Source organism: Halichoeres trimaculatus, unplaced genomic scaffold (assembly GCF_033239565.1).
Source record: "Halichoeres trimaculatus isolate MK-OKI-2021-1 unplaced genomic scaffold, fHalTri1.1 fHalTri1_scaffold_6, whole genome shotgun sequence".
NCBI lineage: Eukaryota > Metazoa > Chordata > Actinopteri > Labriformes > Labridae > Halichoeres > Halichoeres trimaculatus.
In genome coordinates this window covers 33,753,826-33,776,315 of record NW_027437184.1, presented here as the reverse complement: position 1 = coordinate 33,776,315, position 22,490 = coordinate 33,753,826, and the positions used below count along the sequence as shown (strand labels likewise).

At 38.6% G+C, this 22,490-nt stretch overlaps 3 protein-coding genes across 5 annotated transcripts in view; all 3 read right to left on the bottom strand.

Moving 5' to 3' along the window:
• dhrs11a (dehydrogenase/reductase 11a) overlaps positions 1–1,998 on the bottom strand; it is a 47,652-nt gene extending 45,654 nt beyond the window's left edge. Inside the window, exon 1 of the mRNA XM_074671453.1 lies at positions 1,618–1,998. Coding sequence (XP_074527554.1) covers positions 1,618–1,749 — 132 coding nt within the window. The 5' untranslated portion in view covers positions 1,750–1,998. The remainder of the gene's footprint in view (positions 1–1,617) is intronic.
• Positions 1,999–3,905: 1,907 nt separating this feature from the next.
• Positions 3,906–15,601, bottom strand: ggnbp2 (gametogenetin binding protein 2). 2 transcript variants are annotated; one of them, XM_074672637.1, is made up of 14 exons: positions 15,489–15,601; positions 14,578–14,683; positions 11,140–11,220; positions 10,742–10,995; positions 10,466–10,564; positions 6,850–6,963; positions 6,535–6,744; positions 6,252–6,426; positions 5,992–6,177; positions 5,781–5,913; positions 5,527–5,652; positions 5,244–5,395; positions 4,952–5,161; positions 3,906–4,640 (listed from the first exon to the last, which is right to left on the bottom strand). In XM_074672637.1, the coding sequence occupies exons 2-14, from the start codon at positions 14,668–14,670 to the stop codon at positions 4,440–4,442; spliced, it is 2,034 nt and encodes a 677-aa protein (XP_074528738.1). In that variant the 5' UTR covers positions 14,671–14,683; positions 15,489–15,601; the 3' UTR covers positions 3,906–4,439. The 2 variants fall into 2 exon arrangements, with proteins under 2 accessions (XP_074528738.1, XP_074528739.1); XM_074672638.1 differs by having other exon boundaries at positions 5,244–5,392.
• A 422-nt stretch (positions 15,602–16,023) lies between these two features.
• pigw (phosphatidylinositol glycan anchor biosynthesis, class W) lies at positions 16,024–21,909 on the bottom strand. 2 transcript variants are annotated; one of them, XM_074672640.1, is made up of 2 exons: positions 21,757–21,909; positions 16,024–18,796 (listed from the first exon to the last, which is right to left on the bottom strand). In XM_074672640.1, exon 2 carries the CDS (start codon positions 18,791–18,793, stop codon positions 17,321–17,323), a length of 1,473 nt encoding a protein of 490 aa, XP_074528741.1. In that variant the 5' UTR covers positions 18,794–18,796; positions 21,757–21,909; the 3' UTR covers positions 16,024–17,320. The 2 variants fall into 2 exon arrangements, with proteins under 2 accessions (XP_074528741.1, XP_074528740.1); XM_074672639.1 differs by lacking the exon at positions 21,757–21,909 and adding an exon at positions 21,454–21,506.
• Between the last annotated feature and the right edge of the window lie 581 nt (positions 21,910–22,490).

Genomic DNA, 22,490 nt, shown 5'->3' with positions numbered 1-22,490 from the left:
TTAAAACTCTGTATCAGAATTAAATTGGTGACATCACAGACACTAAGTCCATATGTTATACAGTGTTGAAGCAGTCAACCCCATTTATTATATCTCAAAATTAGCTTGCGCATTATTATCAAAAGTCAAAAGCATGTAACAGAAAAAAATGGGCCAAAAAACAATCATCAATACCCAACTCCTTGTTGTTTCAAGTTGAATTAATGATAGTTAGTTACACTGATAACATTGAACATTGATAACTGAAGGAGAATTTTGGTGTAGTGGTGGTCATAAGGGTTAGAACGCCTGACAGATCTAATAGTATTGACCATTTTTTGCCTCTAAATCATGTTTGTAAAACATGCAGATGTTTGTTCTGAGCACAAATATCAGATGACTTGAGTCCTCCTGTTTTTATCCACTTTTAACTTGAATATGTGGTTTGTCCACCTTTTGCAGCAGTTACAGAAGCACATGTCTCTGTTATAATGTCAGCACATTTCCAGAGAACATCAACATTAATGTTATCCCATATCTACTGCAACTCGAGAAAACGGTTTTCCTTTGAATGAACAATAGATCTGTCTATTTTATTTCACAACTCAACCAAATTTTGTGGCAGAGGTTGAGTATGGTCCATCATTTTAATGTTCTTTTTTAATAAGGAAAATGACCTAAATCTTCTTGTAACAGCTCTATTTAATAGTTTGTAGAGTATAATGGTGTCTTTGTAGACATTTAATGTGTCTCATGGGTATTTTAATGTCCAATTAAAAAACAAAACAAAAACAAACCTGAAACCTCTAAAAGATGTCAATTGTTGTAATAAGTTTAACCACAACTTAAGTTCAGTTAATCTGATATTGTGATGCATTATTGTATGATTTTCTTGCATTTGACCATTTGTTTCATGATTGTTGTATCCTTAAGTGTTGTGATGTTGTTATTGTGTACAATTAAGTTACAATACATCCTGGTATTTCTCCCCCTGATCCCAAACCTCGTGAGAAATCAGCATCAGATACCATACTGCAACTTCTGTGCTTTGTTCTTTCCCATAGTAATCTACTTTTTGTATCAATTTTCTTTTTTAAGACAGATCTTACATTTTATATCTGAATATAGTATATCTGTGCACCATTTCTTGATGTTAGTATTAAATTAGTACTATAATGATGTAACATCACCTCTGTGTTACTGATGCCTACAGTGAATAAACATGTATTTTCTGTATGTGTATCGCCTCCTTATTATTAACATCATTTGTTAAAAATAAAGCAATAGAACTCAAAAAGAAATCTTTTACTTAAAAGTTATGTCTACAGGTTTAAGTTCTACAGCTAATGTTAGCTAGCAGTTGTTACATTTACAATAATATCGTTTTATGGTTGTTGTTTAAATTATAACCATATTTCTTTTATTTAGCCACTTTCTTTGTTTTTAAATTTCTTTGTGTAATATAAAAAAAAGGCACTCGTAGTGAACACCTCTTCATGAGCGTTTAAGGCTCCTAACTGAAGTTGTAAAGCTAATGTTAGCTGTTAGCTTGTGTGTTGATGCATTAACTGAGCTAGCTCTTTCTGTAAGTCACGGACCATATAACAGCAGTTAAATATGTATATTTGATTTACTCACCTCTATTTTGTCGACATTCCTGGCGCAGCCGACAACCCTCATGCCTTGCTGGACCAGTGCCCGAGCTACAGCCGCTCCAATCCCCACAGAGGCTCCTGTCACCAGGGCCACTCTGCCTTTCCACCGCTCCATCTCCAGCGCTCTACCGTTACCGGTTCAATACACCGAACAACAGCTCCTGTGCTTCACCTCTGTGCACCAACTACAGCCTGTCACTAATGTAGGAATGGATATTAGTCACTGAGTGAAACCTGAGGGATGCAGCTGCCTCCTGTCTCAATCTGTGCAGCATCCAGGACAGCGGTGGACAGTGTGCCTGTGCTCGGATCCATGCGCTCCTCTGGATAAAATACGAACAGCTCTGTCGTGGGTAAATGTTTGGTTCACATCACCTCCCACTTTATTTTTCAGTCCTGCAGCCTGGACTGGTGAGTGTGTTTATACGGCTTCCTGCCGCCACCTATTGGAACACAGGGGAACAACACATTTGTTTAGCAAGTGACAGTCTGCTGTTTAAAACCACTGTCTTTGAGATCAGGCCACATTCATCTTGATTAGGGATGGATACCTTTTACATTTGAAACAATACGGTACCGATGCCCGGTACCCAGCAATCGATACCGGTACTCAACGGTACCAATTTTCGGTTCTTTTTTTGTGTTTATGTGATAAAAATATATCAATTTGTTCAATAATGAAATATATATTTTTTTTTACAATTCAACAAATATATTCTTCAAAATATAACCTTGAAATGCTGTGTTCATGTCCAGCATGGAAAACTGCCTACTCTTCCAGTCCCTCACAGTCACAAGGATGCGTTTAGGTACCTAAACATGGTACCTTTTGATTTTACGTGAATCGATACCCGGTACTTTTGTCATAATTTGGTCGGTACCTAAAAAAGTACCTAATTCGGTACCCATCCCTAATCTTGATATCCAAATAAATCTGATTTATGATTACAGAGTATCAACTTTAGATGGCAGGATCATTTTCTGGTGATCTAGAAAATAAAACAGCTGCCTGGAAACTATGACGGGTCAAACCACAACATGATATGATACGACTGTTCAAGACCAAAGTTTGTTTTTCTTTCTTATCACTGCTTTTCTTCACTCTACAGTTATGGGTCACAATTATCTAAGAAGTACCTTTCTTTATTCTTATTCAACCAGGTTACAATTAAAAATCTCCCTTTTCAAGGACGACCTGACCAAGACAATCAGTAGCAAAAAAAATGCAGACATGAAGAAAAGAAGTGCAACTAACATACACAATTCTCAATAAAAGATAAACAAAATGTCAGGTCTGTAACCAGGTTATCAAAAAATGACACTGGAAAGAATCTGCTTTCATTTGAGATTTAAGGACATTTAGCAACACCAGTTCTTAACTTTTAGTTATTCTGCAATAAGTTATAGGTTGAAGGTGCAGAATACTCAAAAGCCCTTTTCCTGTTAAAAAAAAAAAAAAAAAAGGTCTTGGGAACGCTAAATACTGTCCAGCACATAATCTTTACTTGGTTTAAATGGTTCAACAGGACTAGGAAATTATTTACTTGGTTGGGGGTAGCTTAAAACTCAAGGAAAGCATTTTTACACTGAAAATTATAAACGAAAACATTTTTAAAAAAAGAAAAACCAAGTTTTCTGTCTCCTACAGACACATATTCAGTGCTTAACAACTTTATTTGACCACCATCCTGTGTAGGAAGTTTGCCTCTGATGAACAATTTACCAGGATGTGCAAGCTCTTTAAATAAAACGATAACTTCAATGCTAAATTATAATCATGATTGACAAATTACTCTAATTTGCTTATGTTGCTGAACACAAAAAACTGTTAAAGTGTTTTTTGTTTGTTTGTTTCAGAGCATTTCAGATTTCTGGTTCAAAACTGGGAATAAAACCATAAAACCTGTTTTAAACTCCTCACTTCTGTCCAAAAGGAGAGAATTCACTGAGAATAAAGAGTCTGATTCAAATCACTTCATGATGCTGGGTGGCTTTTCTCGTTGTTATGTCAGGTGGTGTAAAAAATTTGTCAAGCACTGCATATAAAAAAACATACAATGTTATATTGGCTATCCCATTATGGCGCCAAAAATGATTTAAGCAACAACTGTCTAAAGTCACTGCTATGCTTGTAAAATGCCCTTACGTTTACATTGTGAATATGATACAAGGGGGTGAGAGGCAAGAAAGAAGCTCCTGTAATTCTCTATATTCTAAGATCAAAACAAAGGTTAGAAGATGACAACACTAATGCTTATTGATAAATACTCTTTATTTAGTAAATTTTGCACATTGTTCTCTTGACATTACAGCCAAATTCTCATTACAAAGGGATGTTTATTCTCTGTAAAATGTCTATATTTAGAATTTCTGTACACATTGAACGGTACAACCTTCACCACTACATTGAAGTTTCACCAAAGGGAAAAGAATAGAAAAAAAAACAAGAACACATAAAAATGAGACCCCTAAAATGCATCCCTAACGACACAGCTTGCAAAGCTCGATTACTGATTCCACTGTGCTCTTACCCAACGACCCCACAGGAGACCAACGACATGTAGCGAAGCTTGGTCAAAGAGAACAATCACAGGTGAGGACGTGGCCGAGAAATGAGATGAAAAAGTGAGCTTTTGTACACGTGAAAAAGAGAGAGCAACAGAAATTCAGAATCACATTAACTTTGAAAAGGGAACTGACAGAACCAAACAGCGAATGTACTTCAGAATTTTCTTCCATAGAGACGTTGCAGCAGTGGTCACGAGTGTTTTTCCCAGGAGGAGGAGGGGCTGTAAGTGTAGTTAGTTAATACTGGTGGTGGCAAGCCCACTTTCTACAGCCAGGTTTATTCTGCTCGGTGGAGCGACAGTAGTTGGTGAATTTCTCTTTCAGAAGCTGTCGGTATTGGTGCCGGTTGTTGTAGAAAGACTGGTTTCTTTCTAGAAACCCCTGGATTTCATCCTGCGTCAGACAGTTCTCTTCATCTGAGGCCACTTCAGAGTCATCCTGAAAAAAAAAAGAACAAAGAGAAAGAGAATTAGGCTCAATGAAAGGCATTGTTAAACCACTGTTGACTAGTGAGGAGTGCAGTGCCCCCTGGTGGATAAGGGCAAGATTGCAGGTTTAAGGAACTCCAAGTTGCAGTTTTAGTTCCAGTGCTCCTCCTTTAGGTGCCTTCATGCACAGTTAATGACTTAACAGCACATCTTAATACAAAGACAGCTTTCATTAAACTTAATAGCTGTGTTCATCCCATCATAACAAGTCCAGCTGTCTCCTGTGGCATTTCTTGGATACAGACTTCATTTCTCACTAACCAGAAGTTCCACCAGACTGATGTTAGTGTCTGCAGGGTTCCCATTAAGGCTGAGGTTCTTCTGATGAGCAGTCCATGGTAACTGTAGAGCAGTGCTGGCAAGTTTATCGCTGCACAAGGAGGAGGAGATTTCTTTGGTTCGGCAAGAGTGTGACGGTGTACAGTGGCCCGTTGTGCTCCCACCTGGCATGTAACCTTCAGCTTTATGCCCCTGCAGAACGAGAACGTGTTTTAATTTGTACCCCACTTTAACTGTTTATTACACAGCGTGTGACCCCTTGAACTCTTCTCACCTGACTGTTGCATAAACCCTTTCCCTTCCTTTTCTTCTTTTTACTCTTGGATTGAGAGTTCTCTTCAGGGAGAGGCCAGCAGTCCACAATGCTGTCTATAGCATCCTCCTCTTTGTCTGCAGCACAGTCATGGGTGTTTGAGTCGTCTCCTGCTGAGGGTTTAGAGATAAAAAGAATCACACTGAGTGTAAAACTCTAAAAACACCATGTGTTGAACAATCCAAAGGGAAAAAAAACCTTAGAGGTTTGAAACCTCAGGATCTTAACACCATTTATACCAGACCTGCTTCGTCGTGGTTGCATATTCCCTCGGAGCAGGCGACATCAGAACCTTCTCGTGATCCCATTTCACTGCCTTCCATGCTTGAGAAGTAGCCATAGTCGCTCCCGGTGCATCGGGGGGATAAATCTGTTGAAAATGTTCATTATTCAATGATCTCCATTTGTCTCCACCTGTGTTTTTGTTGATAATGACTGACTGTGTTAGTGTGTGACAGCAAATGTAATAGGTTTCGGTGTCTGAGGTCATTTCCTTACTCTGCTTGATGGTGTCTGTACAGCTACATGAAGAGCTGACATTAGCAGCTGTCTCACCGCACCCAACCTCCTCCTCTTCTTCATCTTGGATGCAGCAGACCTGACATGTGCCCTCCACAGACTCAAGACAGCCCTGAAAGAAAAAACATCATCAGATGTGCTCTAAAGTACGATACACAGGGACCCCTGCTGAGTGACGGTGGAGGATTACCTCATCGTTCTTCTCCTTGTCATCTGCCTCCTGCTCAGACATGGCGAAGCTGCACTTGTTTTTCCGTCGATTTTTTCTCTTTTGCCTTTTTTTCTCCTGCTTCAGCTCTTTGGCTCTCTCCTCCTCAGACAGCTCCTCCACAAACTGCTCCAGCCGACTGATCCCCTGCATCTTCTCCACCGCCATCTACAGACAGATACATCTGTAATCATAATGCACTCATTGTCTGATGAGTAAATTTGTATTTTGATGTTGTGTACCTCAAAACTTTTGCGAAGAGCATCTACTCCTAAATGGAAGAGTATCTGCCAGGTCTGCTCCTCTGCTCGGAGTTTCTGCCAGATCCTGTGCAGCCGCTCATACAGGTGAATACCCAGACAGGTCAGGACTTCCTCCTGTGCGATATCGATGGTCTTTGCATGTCTCTCTCTGCGTCTTCAAAAGAATAAAAGATGCATGTGTCAAACAGAGTAAGAAAGAAAATGTATCCCCATCAGAGGTGAAAGCAGTTGCTGTTCCCGTCACTTTGAAAATCTCACTCACTCATATCCCCCTGCAAACTCCGGCTCTGCCCGGCCGAGGAGGTGAGCGATGAAGTCGGTCTCACAGCACACGTGGATGTGGCGCTCATGGGGGCAACAGCATAGCCCTTCATACAAGGCAGCACAGTAGCCCTTCTCTTTACAGCAGTCCAGCTCTCCCACCAGGATGTTATACGCCCTCAGAACTTTGCTCTTACAGTCCGTGCAAAACCTGTGGATGTTAAGTAACGTGCTGTTAATGCAACTCCTGTTGAAACTACTGCAAAACGTCTGAGAGTAGAAATAAAGGGACCAGAACAAAGGTCAGGCACATTACCTGTGTTTACGCAAATATGTCTCCAGAGTCTCTAAGAGACAAGTACTGTCAATGAGGACCACTTCATCCCTGCACTCCTGAGACATGAGCTCCCAAACATCCATCCAGCTCCCCCTGTGGGCAAACAGTATTACACACCGTTAATGTGTAAAAAACAACCTGTGTGTACAACAGTAGCCACGTATACATGGACCCAAATATTCTGCTTGCATTCAGTTTATTTGCTCAAACGGAAAGAATCTAACCTTTGTATACACCTCATTCTGAAAGAAATCAGCTTCACAGGGGTGGAATATTCCTTTCCCCAAACCGATTGAGGTATCATGTATCCACTCAAACGGAAAGTTATCAGGGTGCGTTCTTTCGGCGCATGCTCAGATATGACGTAAGACGCAACTAGAGACATTCCACAATTTTATAAATGGCGGTGAGCCGTCAGCACTGGAGGAAAGTTTGCTTTTGATCCAAACTTTGAAGAACTGAACATAATTTCAAGACTGGACGGACAACAAACTCGCAATACGGAGTATAATACCGTGATAAAAAACTGTTGTCCTCCGTCTTTGATAAATCACGTGATGTTTACGTTTTTCGGCGCATGCCTCATTGACTATTCTGTTTGATTATAGCGGTGCATGTAGACCAGAGATTGGAATATTCCTTATCATGTATACTATTGTTTTTGGAAAAGTCATTCAGAAAGTGTTTACATGAAGCACAATCTCATCAGAGTCAGCACAATGAGACACAGAGAGCACTGCTACAACTTTAGAGACTTCTGGACTTATGCCAAGTCGTTTTGGCCTGACACAGCCCTCTAACAACCTCGCTTCATTTAAAATGATTGTCCAAAGATGCGCTCGCAGCGATCATACGCCATGGATCACACGCGCTGAAGTGAATCGTGCTCAAGCACAGCATGGTTGCAGTCACACTGGCCATCAAAACATGCTTTAGGGCTGAAGTGTGCTTAAGCACGGCACGGATTGCCGCATCCTAATATAGAGTTATGCTCTCAAGTAGGGATGCACCGATTTGATCCTGATATCGGGTATTGGCGCCAGTCCTCTCAAGGCTGGATCTGGTATCGGTGGGAAAGAATCGGTCCAAACTTGGCACAAAGGCTAAATTATGATTTAGTCCACAAGGTGTTAAATTATACAATCAAATAATCATTTCTGTAAATTCTGAAGCATTTTTTAACCAAACTGCTGTTAAACATTCAAACACTTATCGTTAAAATAAATATTGGGCTGAGGGCTCAGTATTCTCAGGAGTTAAAGGCACTGAGAGCTTTTACTTCCTGTATATCTTCAATAATTCAATTCGTATTGAAAGGTACATCTAAATACTAAAGTAGAGCTGACTGGGATTGATTTTGGTGAGTGACTTGATTTATGATAGAGCAGAACTATCAATGTGCCACAGCCTGACATCCCTTGTTTTGTTACTGGAATTTGAACCCAAACTAAACTAACACTGAATGAAAAGTCACTGTCTATAAAGCCAACACCAGAGAAGAAACTCAATATTTACACATTGTCTGGAAGACAGACACAATCTCTACTTGTAAGAGTAGACTTCAAACTTTCCTTTTTGATAGAGTTTATAGTTAGAGCTGGATCAGGCCTGAACCAGCTCTTGGTTCTGCTGCTATAGGTTTAGACTGTGGGGGAGAAACTGACACACTGGGCTCCAGTTTCCCTCTCTCTGTCCGTCAGTCTAACTTCTAATTTTAAAGTCCAGTTATAGATACTGACCATACACCTCTCTGGGAGGCTCTGAGTTTGTCTCAAAGCTTCCTCTGGATCGGTGATGTGGACGGCCTTCTGTGGTGGACCTACAGTTTCACTATAATCATCGCTACAATGCCGAACTACAGACTGTCTGTGTGTGTCTGTGTGTGTCTCTCCTCCTCTCTGGCTACATCTCTCTTTTTTGCCTGTCAACATTTCTCTCTCTTCAACCCCAACACAGTCTCCTCAGATGTCTGTCTAACATGAGTCTGGTTCTGTCCAGTTTTTCCTCTCCATTGTAACTTGCGAAATGCTGCAAAGCTCTGTAATCATGGTGGGTTAAGATGCGATCAGACTCCTTATCTTGTCTTGATGTTGGGTTTATGTTAATAAAATTTTGTTAACTTTAACGGGTCTAGACCTGTTAATGTTATTGGAAAGAGTTCTGAAATAACCTTTGTTATGATTTGGCGCTATATAAATGAGGACTGATTGATTGATATTATGACGGAGTATCCTTAAAGTGGACATATCATGCTTGTTTCTCCTTTACACTGTGCCAGACTAGGATGCCTGTAAAGCATTTCTGCCCTCAGAACAAGTCATTTAGTTCCTTCATTGCCCCACAATAGCGTTCTCAATATCCTCATTTTAGGCCATTCTGAAGATCTCGTTGAAACGCTCTGTTTCCAGAATGACCTCCAGTAACCTCGCAAGTTCACAGCCCTTTGTGCTCTGATTGGTCAGTTCTATCAGAGGGGCAGAGGGGGTAGAGCCAGGGGGCGGTTTTTGCAGCATTTACAAAATTGTCACATTGAGTGGAGCAGACCGAGCGAGTTTGCTGTTTGCCAAAACTTCACCGTAAGGCATTGATAGCACTAATAAAATGGCAGAGTGTAGGATACGTCCTTTTGTATTGGACCCCGAGTCAGACCCGGACGGTTCTGCAGCTCAGGAGGAAGAAAATCCACCTCGACACAGATCATCTCAGGACGCTTCAGTGTGGTGAGTCAAACCGGTACTGTAACATGTATAGTTTATACGTTTATACTCGGCTCTTGGTGGGTGTATCCCTCAGTGGCGGTTGTGTGACTAACTGACATCACAGAGGAGGAGCTGCTTTATCAGATTACTCCAATAAAAAGAAAGGATCCTCGTGTCGTCACGACGGTCGAAATCTCTCGGCCAACTGGCAATGACCTATTTTCAGAGGCATTAAATCTCGTTTTAGGAAAAATACAATTTCTCATTTTTGAAGATTCAGGAGGTGAAAGGTCTTGTTTTCAAATTTATTATATTATATGTAAGTATTAAATCAGGGATCAGCATGATATGTCCCCTTTAACTTCAAGAGAGGAAATCATTCACAAAATGAAAAAGACAGGATTTTTCAGGGCTGTTATATTTGAGGGTTAACGGTTTTTATGCCCTAATTTTCCAATAAAGCGGCTCATAGTGTAACAAAATCTTTTGAAATATTAAGAAGTCTTAACAAATAATCCCTAAAGAGCCTCAAACACTCCATATTGGTTTCTGTCTAATAATACACTTGTCAGTCAAGGTGCTCAGACATTTTCCAAATCTGGCTTAAGTATGTCTATATTTTCAACTTTCCATAAAGAAAAAACAGGAATAAAACATCAAACAACTCACAGAGCTGAGACACTTTCTAGGAGTCAGACAAAAATAGAGCTCAACTCAGTCGTTTTTTTATTATGTCATGAACTCTACAAGGAGAGGAGAGATTTCACACATCTAACCTTAGTAACATGATATGATGTGTTATACTTCTATGTAATAGTTTATTTATATTTTTTCATAGCGCCTTCCTAAATGTTTTTAGTGTAAAGAAAATAAATCTAACAGTCATAGGAACTCACCCCAGAGGTTTAGGCTTGTGTGTGTCCAAGGAGTGTAACTGGCAGCGTTTGTTCTTTTTACTTTTTGGAATCGCATCAATCATGTCGTTCAACTTTGACCTGAATTAAAACAAACAACAACAACACAGCGTTAAAGCCAGGATTGTCTTTCACAGATAGCATTAAAGAACAGAGCCAGGACAAGCTGTCCCATCGCTATCCAGCACTTAATAAGGTGAGAGGTTGATGCCTCATTATGTTTCTGTGTAAACAAAGACTCCTATCTCTGCGACTCACCCATGGACGTAGAAGAGGGTGTAGAGCTCCTTCATGTCGGATAAACAGGCTTTGGTGACAGAGAGCATGCCTGTGGGTTTCACCGTGAGGGGCTCCAGAGCTGGGTTTCCTGATTCCACGAGATGTGAGAAGAGACGCTCCACGCTCCGTCTGCAGCCCACACACGGCACCAGCTGGGACAACGCAGCATACACCTCCCTGGAGGTCACCATCAGGGCCACGTTCAAGTCCTGCTGCTTCAGTTTGGAGTAATACTGTCAACAGAGGAATCACAGGGCTGTTACTGCATTGTTGAACCCAAACACTCTTTCACCTGCTCATGTTCACAGAATAAAACAAATAACAGACGCTTTTGTACAGTAACACTGAAGCTACTCTGGGAAAATAAAAGCACTCACCTCTGAAAACTGCTTCCACTGTGCTGCATTTATTTCATTGCTGTCGCTATCGATGACACTGTCAGGAAATTCTATCACCATCTGACAAAACAAGACAAAGACAAATATTAAATAAATTAATAACCACATGATCAGCTGAGTTTGACCGTTAATAAACTATAATCTGAACTCTGAGAATGTCTGGCACTGTTTACATGAACAACGTGTCACTTCTCAGCTTCTAGTATCCCTACACTTAACCAAAGGTGAGAATACTGTACAACAAAATTAAATTCTTAAAACTGTTTATATGAGGAGGAAAACACCCTAAATTGTAGGGATGTCTGGTTATTACATTTTATATGATGATACGATACGGATACTGCAGCATTGAGTATTTTTCACAGAACATTTATGACAGTTGTGGGCCAGAAAATGACAAATAGTTGCTGGAACCAAACTTGAATTTAGACAAACTTTCATTTTGTGGTCGGCTGATATCTGTTATTCAGTGAAAGACGACAAAACTCCGGGACAACCGATTGTCGATATAATATGCCAACGTGTTTTGTGTTTTTTTTTTTGTATTTGATACTGTACCACAACTTACCAATAACAACAAAACATTTCTAAACTTGAGTAAAAATCTGGGCACAGAAATTTTTTTTTGTCCAGCCATCTGCAATCTTTAATAAATACAAAAAAGGTTAAAACTCTGGTTGAAAAGACCAGATTTCCGAAAAAAACGTGATACTTTGGAGTGATAATTGTGGTAAAATCAGTATTCAATGGCATAACTCCAAACATCAAATCAGAATATGCATCAAAAAAAACCAAGAATTGCTTCAGATTTGATCTGCTGTCATTTAGAATGGGATAAACATGTTATCATCTAGGAAAGGCAGTGGTGATATCAGCCTCATGAGTGCAGGTATAGGCAGATGATTATGTCATAATTCCATTCATCCTCTCGATGAATCAGCTGATCATGCTATCTTTTATTAGGGTTGCTGCCTGAGAGAATTTTGTCCTATAATCAGATTTAAATCATAAATCATAAATCACAGAGGGGTGTAGGCAGCTGGATGTGGGTACAAAAATGTGTGACATACTGTTTGTTAAAACTGTAGCACTGACACAACATTTTGGTATTTCAAAAAACAGAAAAGCCTTCAATTTTAACTCCTGATGACACTGCTTTGACTTCTCATGGAACAGATAAAATGAATCCTTCAGAGTACCAAATTATAATAGTTAACTAAAACAAAACTAAAAACAAAAACTAAAATTTAAAATACATTGCAGTTAACTCAAACTAATAAAAACTAGAAAAGAAAACAAAAACGATAAGTAAACTAAAACTGTATCTTGTGTTCACAAAACTAACTGAAGCTAACTAGAGTTAGAGACAAAATGTCCTTAGTTATTGTTTTTGACAATTTTAATAGCCTTTAGGATTTAAATTAATCCGACACATTTTCCCAACCAATTTTACGACAGTTTTCGGCAGTTGTCAGCGCCGTACAGCACCATCATAACGAGGTACTGGGACGTGCTTGTTAACTGCACTGACTGGCTGTGCGCTGTGCTGCGACGAAACGTAGTGGCAATGAATCAGAGCATCTGTAATAGTTTAATTGCATGTGAGTCTGACTTTAGTTATATTTGAGTCTGCCTTTATAGAAATAGAAATAGAAAATACTTTATTTATCCCCGAGGGGAAATTCAGGAGTCAAAGCAGCATTTAAGAAAACAAAAGTAAGAAAGAGTATAGAAAGTGCAAAAAGGTCCATAAGAAAATAGATGATGACAGCCCGTCCACCACTCTCCAGCCCAGCCAGTCTCCACCTCCACAGGGTCCAGGACTGAGCCTCCCCAGCAGTCTGTTCAGTCTCTGTCTCCTGGATCCTGTCTGCTCACAGCAGGTGAAGCTCCTCCAATGTGGCACCATTATTGTTACAGAGTCCAAGTTTCTAATTATTAAAGCTCATATTATATAGTTTTATATTACTTATGTTTATATTATTTTTATATAATTTATGTTAAAATTATTTTTTTATAATTTAGGTTTATATTTTTTATATTGAGTTTATATTATTTTCTTGCATTTAAGGCAGCATCCAACAGTTCAGTATCAGCATTGACTGAGCAGTGAGCACTATGTTGGACTTAAAAAATAAACACTATTACAAAATATTTAATCTGACCTTTTTGAATCCTGCACCTGGTTAATAATAGGGATGCACGATATTGGATTTTTGCCGATATCTGATAAGCCGATATATCGAAACCCCTTTTGGCCGATACTGATACCGATACCAATACCGATAATCACAAGTTTGTTTGTTTTTTTCACTGTAGAGAAAGCTAAGTCTATCCTGTACTGGTATTTATATGTTACTCTTATTGTGACTGTCTTATTTGTTTAAGAAACACACATAAAACAAGACAAAAAACATTTGATTTTACCATAAATAAGAAATGTATTATTTTTTCAAACTCAAGACATTCAGTATTGAAATACAGAAAAATAATTTCTTTAGATCACATGAACTTTAAATGTACAATGCATTTTTAAACATAACCAAGTTGCATTCGATTATTTTAGAGCTACTGTAACAACCTGGTGACAGACACAGAGCTCTGCAGTGCAAATAAATGAAGTGCTACATTTTATTTAAGGAGCTTATTTTTCAGATGGAAAATAATAATAAGCCTAACTGAATAGCACCTTATCGGCTGTGCATATCGGCAGAAATTTTCATATCTGCCGATATCGATAAACGTGTTTTTACGCTTTTATCGGCCGATACCGATATTGTGCCGATAATATCGTGCATCCCTAGTTAATAAGATATGAAAAAAACTAAAACTAAACTGAAACTAATCGAAATTTTCTAATTAAAACTAAACTGTAATGGAAAAAAATGTCAAAACTAACCAAAACTAAACTATAATAACAAATCCAAAACTATTATAACATTGCAGAGAACCATAAGTTTTCTTGGCAGAAAAATGAGATGACTAGTTTTTTTAAATTATTTTACAATGGACCAATTCTTGCAGAATCACCGCATCATGATATTACCAGTTTCCCTGAAATTAAATGTGCAACTGTTTCACAAGTTACCCTGTCAAGTTACATCAAAGTATTTTGAGTTTCTTTCTCTAAACCATCATCAGTCATCATATATGAATGTGAACTAATGTGTTTTAACTGTCTAGTTTAGCTGTTACAGCACCTGAGCTTTATTCACATTAACCTGTAGAAGTGGAGTTATTAACTCTCAGAGGTAGTATTTACTGAAATACATAATGCACCAAATCAGGGGATGAGGATAATCTGAACCAATCATCCTGGACTGAAATAAATCCTGAGCGCTCATGAAGAGCGAAAGAGCACTCAAAAAGGCTGATCAGTGTCACTTCATGGACATGCAGAGAGGAAATGATACTTACCGTGAGAGAGTCGTCGATGTACAGAGGGATCTGTCTGGACAGGAATGGGTAGTCCTCTTCTCCTTCCCGACAAACTGCTACTAGACGTGCCATGGCTCCTGCTCGCCTGTGGATGACACAGAAGAGACCCACTGACTACATCTGACGTGGGCTCAGGCTACACCACGCTAAAGCTAATCTCCTGCAGGTCACAGCTCACTGGCTACAACTTCCAGCTCCACGCCCTAATACCACATTTCATACATACTTAATGTTAGAAAGTGTTTATAATGCCAAGATATCGCTGACGTTGACAACATCTGATATAACGTCACCAAAAATGTTGCAACTGAGTCAGATTTGTCCCGACCCAGATTTAAGCGGCTAACTTAAGTTAGCAAAATAACCTGAGAAACGGGGGCCAGAGGGGGGGAGAACGGCGCGGTGGTGTAATATAACAAGCAACTTTTATCCATGCATGATAGCAGAGCTCAATTTGTTAAAATTGGTTTATTAGAGCTGATATCTGTTTCACGGACAGAGAGAGACATATGCGACCACCCGGCGGATAGCAACTTAGCGCTAGCCTTGGAGCTAATTTGAAGAGCAGACCTGTGAGGAGACTCAGAAAGCCGTTCAGTGTACTTTATTCTTAATACCCCTACACGATTCAAACTAAGTATAATAAGACCTTGTATGTGTTAAAGAGGTCAGTGCTGACGAAATATGTCCCTGTCAACAAACTTTGCTTACTTTCTCGCTGCTCCACAGAGCTAACGCTAGCTTACATAGCTAATATAAAGTTAAACTAGCCACTTAGCAAATGTCACTTTTCGCCGGTGCGCTGTGAAAATGTTCAAAAACATGATCATTATCTGCCACCCCGAATGTAGGCAGGGCTGTGAACTCGTACAAATAGCTGGCTAACTTACCCGTTTCTAAATTTAACACTTAAAAGCTGAACAAGTGCGACAGTGAGTGAGGCTGCAGCGGTGGCGGAATCTTCGTTACTGATTTCACCTTTGCCCTCAGCACGTAGTAGCTGACGTCGTGACGCACAGGAGCCCGTAGGGGGCGCTGTGTGGTTTGTTAGGGAGAGACTGTCCATTCACAAAGACAGACCTGCTGTGAATACAGTTTGTTTTTGAGTGATTTAGTGACCCTGTTCAAGGTTTGAACAATTTTCCAAAAAACAATGTATTCATTTTTTATTTAAGTTTTAACTTGGTTTGATGTTAATAAATTCACAAATATCCTTTAGAAGATCAGAATGAGCTTTATTCCCCATGTATTTCCAGAATACAAGGAATTTGACTTCGGTTAAAGTTGCACTCTCTTGGTACAATTGTTGTGAATAGAAAAACACAGAGAAACACTAAACATTAAAAAGCAGAAAAAATAGAACTTAAGTAGTAGAGAAAATAATAATAATTAAAATATTAAAAAAACAACAACTTTGAACAGAGTAGAATAAAGATATATACACAATTTAAGTTAAAAAGTTTAAAAAGTAGTGCACTGAGTAGACATCAGAATGTGCAATTTGCAAGACAAAAAATAAACATGAAAAATGAACATGAATGTGCAATAGAAACAGAGGCTGTAGCTGTACATGAGGTATATGAGTTTTTGCTTTATGGCAGGTTAATTGTTAAGTGTTCATCAGTGATACGGCCTGGGGGAAAAAACTGTTCCTGTGTCTGGACGTCTTGACGCACAGAGCTCTGTAACACCGGCCAGAGGGGAGCGGTTTAAACAATTTGTGTCCAGGGTGTGAAGGGTCTGCAGAGATGTTGCCAGCCCGCTTCCTGGTCCTGGACCGGTATAAGTCCTGGATGGACGGCAGGCTGGCTCCAATGATTTTTTCTGCAGCCCTGACAGTTCTTTGTAGTCTGTGCCTGTCGTGTTTGGAGGCTGAGGAAAACCACACCAAGAAAACCAAAACGCCATGAAAGGTATCAGACAAATACCTGCAGAGTTTATGTTGTTGGGGTTAAAGTTTTTAATCATACTAGTGTAACCCCCCCCCAGCAAACTTAAAAAAAAAAAAAACAATACTAATTTCCAAAAATTTATAGAAAATACAAAAGGTGAATAACCATTCACATAAACAAACGTTAATGGGTTTGAGTCAGTTAACTTGTTTGAGGCATGCATGAAACTGTCTAAGAACTGTTATTTTGTACATTTTTTGATAGTTTTGTGGAACCATATTACAAGTACAATTTTATAACTTTGTTGATTTCATTTAAGTCAATGCAAATATTTTTGATATATTTTATTTCAGATAAACCCGACCCCAGATAAGCGGAAGAAGATGGATGGATGGATAACTGTTCATTTTCAAAAACAGGAACAAATTTACTTCCATATTTCAGCTTTTTTTTTAAGTTCAATTCCTTAGTTTTAAGTACTACAGACACTGCTCATAATTCTGACTGGAACACAGATGACTAGCGCTGATATTTAAGTGCTATTTTTCTATTGGGACATTGTTATGGATCTATAAAAACAATAAACTATGACTTGATTTGCAGCTTAAATCTCACAGCAAAAATGAAAAAAAAAAGTTTTTTTTATTTGTATTCATCAAAAAGGAAAAAGGATAAATTAGAGGCAGTTATATTTACAGCAGTTCAGGTGATTTCTGGATAACACCAGATGTAGACAGTATTTGAACAGTTCCAGGATAGAAATAGTGCTCTGTCAGCTCCATGAAAACCTTCAGGGTGCAGGTTGATCATACTGTTTTACAGTTGTTGCATTACCAGAATTTTATCGTGATTTCACAAACATGTAAAAGATAAATTACAAAGCAATTTATGAACATGTACAACAGCAAAACACACACTGAAAATAAATGGCTGCAACTTAGTGTGTCCATTACATAGTTGGTTAATCCCGTCATGACATTTGCAAGCAGGAAAAATAACAACTGGTTCCTGCTGACAGCTTGAACCAGGCAGAGTCCTTCCATTTCTGCTGTCTTTTGCTCAGAGTCGGATTGTTTCTTACACAAATTCCACGAAGAGGGAACAAAATGATACCCTGAGGATCTTTTGGAAAACAGTAAAGCCATATCAGCAAAACCAATGCAGGAGAGAAACAACAAAGACTGGGCAACGCTCCAGATGAAGAAAGGTAAATTAGCTAAGCAACGAGACACTGGCTCCAAGAGTGTCTGACAGGCCCACAGAGCAGCAAACAGAACAAAACATGCAAACAAGAGGTTAAAGAGAACTTGAAACCACTGTTGGACGAGAGATCGAGGTTTCATGACATAAAGTCCAACCTGAACTCCTGCTAAGTAGAGAGCTACATTACCCACAACAGAGAAGATGCCCTCCTTGTTGGCATGCAGAAAGTCTTTGTCTCTATCATTGTTGTAGAGAATAAAGTCCTTCAGCTCTGATGTCTCCAGGACAAACTGGTAAAGTCCACTGATCAGAACTGCATAGACCCACGAGAGCCTTGCTGGAAAAACAGACAAAAGCAAAGATACAACCACCCTGACAATAGCTAATGTAAAGAAGAAATTCCAGTGGACGCCGTACTCTGTCACATGCTCATGGTAGCCAGACATTTTCACGCTCACCAGCCGCCCCATACCGAGAACAACCAGCGGCCACACAGACAGGAGCTGCTTTTTCACATGGTTCAACCTGGATCCTGAGAAGCTCTTCCCTCGCGCCTCTGGACAGACGAGAGCATTGGCAAAAATATATGCCCCGACACCAAAGTCCATAACACCTGTCCCATAGGTCTCTGTTTTTGCATAGCGCCTTGGAAAGACGGCAAAGTCCACAGCAAGAATGCTGATGGCTGTTTTCACATTGACAAACACTCTGAATAAAGTCACAAAGGGAACCTGCTTGGACTCAATATGACTCTGAAGAAAACTGCTGACGGTGTTCTGTGGGTGCTTGCTTTTAAAAAACAAACAGCAAGTCACACAAACTACAACAAACACGAGGCTGATGATGACATGGTAGAGGACGCTGCTCAGGATGGTGCACGACAGCACCAGGGGGAGAATAAGAGCAGAGAAGTCCAAGAGAAGGTGAGAGACGTGTGGAAGTGGCAGAGGGAGAGATCCTTTGATCAGATAGCAGATGATCAAAATAAGTCCTCTGATGATGAGGCACACTGGAGCCAGGGAGGAGCCCAGGGAAACCTCCTGCAGACTGGTCCCATTCAGGTTACGGACAAACGCCTCCTTCAGTTCCTTCTGAGACATGGCCTGTGCAGATTAAATACACACATTACTACATGAAATACACAGGATCTCACCCACTGAAAGATGTATTACAAACTCTGTGAAAAATGGAAAATACACCTCATCACAGACAAAGAAGAAGAAATATAGTTAGAGAAGTTTGTACTACTTGGTAGGTATGAAACTTAAGAGTGAATTCTTTAAGCCTGTGGCTCCCAGATTTTTTTTTTCTGCGCCTTCTTTTGCAGAAAAAGTTCTTTCAGGCATCTGCCAATGCCCCTCACTACCACCCAACAAATACACTCTCAGACAAGTGCTTTAGCTGTGCAAAAACCTACCTTATTTTTGTAAGTACTGTTTGTAATTTTTTTCTTCATGTATCAATCTTGAAAACTTACAGGAAAGTGATTTTTCCATGTGTTCAAAAAAATTAGACAAATAACATAATTTTTAGTAGATTTTTTTCTAAATTTTTTTGCAGAGGAACTTTTCCACTGTTACATTACATTAACGGTTTCTAATGGAATCAACTTATTAAGAAAATAAATAAATTGTCACCTTTCACAGTCACTGTAACAGAGGAATTAGGCAGCATTTTATGCCTTTAATTGGATAGTAGAGAGGACAGTGGGTAGTGGAGGAAATAGGCCACTGAGCCTTCTGCGCTCCATTAGGTCACATTTTAAGATTATTTTTGCTTTAAGTCAGTAGTTTCATAATTCCAGTAAATTAATCAAATCTTCACTCCTCCTGCCCATCACTATCCATTTTAAGATCTTTCAGGGTTTATTTAATTTTGGTATGATGAGAATAAAATAAATCCTATTCATGTTACATGTGAAGATGTTCAGCCTCCTCTCCTGCTGTTTGTCTGTCACTCTGCAGAGGAAGGGGTTGTGTCTCACTCACTCTGCTAACAAGCCTCTGATAGATTTTAATCTTATAGTTGTTATTCAATCTGTGTGTGAGTGACAGTCAGTTGTTAGCTGTGGAGTTAGCTGCTGTGGTAGAGATTATGATATATATACCATGTTTACACATTCACATCTGAAGGAACAACAGTGATATTAATAGTTTGGGCATTTGAATCACAGAGATTTACTGCTGTTACTTATGAAAACTATGTAATTCACATCAGCTCTAGTTTATGGGTTATTGAAATTTAGTCAATTCCAAAGTGGAAAAAAATAGATGTCCAAACTGTATGTCAAATGACACATAGTTGTATTGCTCTATATGTGAGTAACTTAAAATTGAATGTGTTCATTACCAATTCCTTATTTATTTTAGATTTTTTTTTACTCTTTTTTGCATTGTAGTCCTAAAAGTTGTCCACCGGTGTGACAAGCTTTTTTATATTAATATTTAATTCAGAGATTGTTTGCCAGATAAGAATAATAGGCACAATCCTTATCAATTTGCACCGATTATATTTCCACATAAAAAGTAACTAAAATTTTTTTTATGTTTTTACCCTATTATACAATGTAAATGCAGGGATTTCACTGAAACGGTTGGGTTCTACTCATTATAATTAGTATGAAATCATAATTAAGCTTCAAGTCATCCTCATGTGTGCATAGTGATATTATCATTATTATGCTGTTCAGAACTTTTGACATAAATGTGTGCACTAAACTGCCTTTTCCACTCATATTTCAATTTGTCACACCAGAGGACTCTGTCACACCACTGGACAAAAAGCGCTGTATGCCCGAAAAAAAAAAGATATTTCTCTAATTTTCAAAGTCATTAACAATTTTTTTTAATAATGGAATACTTTCCCTATAGATATCCAAATTCTGTTGAATGTGATTGAAAGATTAAAAAATTACCAGTAATATTAGCAAACATTAATAAACAAGCACTGCTGTCCTGCAAAATGGTGTTTAGTATACATAACTTCATGCAAACAGATATTCTGAAATAACAGGATTATTTAATATAAATTAATCTATTGTAAAAATGGGTTAAAAATGGCACCATTTGAATTTAAAAAAACAAACAAACAAACAAACAAAAAACTTCTGAATGCTGAGGGACATGTACTATTGTATGATGAGCTCCTCTCCAAATTCATGCTAATATGCCAAAGGGTTATACAGTGGTGAGGAGTGAACTACAACTGCTTAGACAGTCTACAAGCGAGACCTCTACGATGATTCCACCCAGTGGTGGTCTGTTCCTTGACATAAATGACATTAAAAAGAATAAATGCTGGAACTAATTAATCAGGTATCTTATACAAACTATATTAGTGCCCTTAGCAAAATTCTGCACTTTATGGTGAAATTGACTGGAAGAAAAGAATGGCTAGGTGGTGATAAATTTATGGCTAAACAATAAAGTTAAAGAGGTTTATTTAAAGATGCTGAATAAAATTTATCCAACAAAGAAAACTCTAGAGAGATTGAAGCTTGATATTGACTTTTCCTGTGTTTTAGGGGAAATGATGAAGAAACAATCTCCTAATTATCATCATGTACTCAAATATTCTGGCTGAAAATTTGAAATTACATCAACAGAAAAACTGGAGAAGAAATGTGTACAGCTTCCTTTTCCAGGGTAATTTTACATTCATAAAGAGAAATGTGCAGTATCCAAACCAGGCTTTGAAAAATTCCTGTACTGAGACTGTTTTTCACAACTACTGAAATCCTTAAAAGCAAGAAGGCACTTACTGAATCCATTGTCCATCAGAACTGACAAAGATGGATTTATGTCCTGTCAGTTCTGCTTCCTTTTTGGTTTCTTTCATGGCACTAAATGCACCTGAACTACGTATTGGGCACCCCGCCCCTTTGCCACGGTTTGTGAACCACTATTTTAGAGACGACCTCCGATTATCTATTCTCTTTGGATCCTCAAAGACTTTTCTTCAGGGTCTTTTTTTAATTTCCCAACTGTTCAACTGTGTCAAATAGGAGCTCCCACGACTTAACAATGAGAATGCAGTAGCTGTGTGTCCATACATCTGTACTTACCTCTTAACAAGGCGTGTTCCACTCAGCGTTGTAAAGGCGCTGTCTTCAAAATACCTGTTTTACAGCATACTTTTTAACAGATACTTCAGGTTTTGAGTTCTCCTCTGCCTCTGCGTTGACAGCATGAGAGCCGCTGGACTTCCTTCCGCATTCGACAACATGGTGCGTTCAAAGTAGCTGGGATTTTACGATATTTATTACAAAATGCGATAAAAAAGCAAAAATGCAAGGTTTTTTTTTTATCTCGTCATGCGCCGTATGTGAAAGAAGTGTACTTTGAAAATCACGAAATATACACTTACTGAGAATTTCTTAGTTGGTATGAGGATATCTGAATTAATAATTTTTGTTGTATTTTTATGTTTTTGCGACTAGGCTTCAAAACTGAACGGATGAATAAAATAGTTTTAATCTTAAACTTCAATACTGCTCCCAGCTTTGTCAGTCCATCCCAATACAACTTACAGAACTTAGCCATTATAGCTATTATAATAGCCAATTACAAATGAGTAACATATCATGCTTTGTTTTTTTTTCTTTATTCTTTCTTTTTTTTCCATTTTATTAAGCACATTTTTAAAATAATAATAATAAAAAAAATCATGTCAGATTCCAATATTCTCCCAACATTTTCCTCACCAACACTAAAATAAAAAAAACCTTAATTTTTAAATAGTCGAGAATTAATTTTATCCTAATTATTTACTTGTTTTCAACCTTTGTGTAATTTCTCT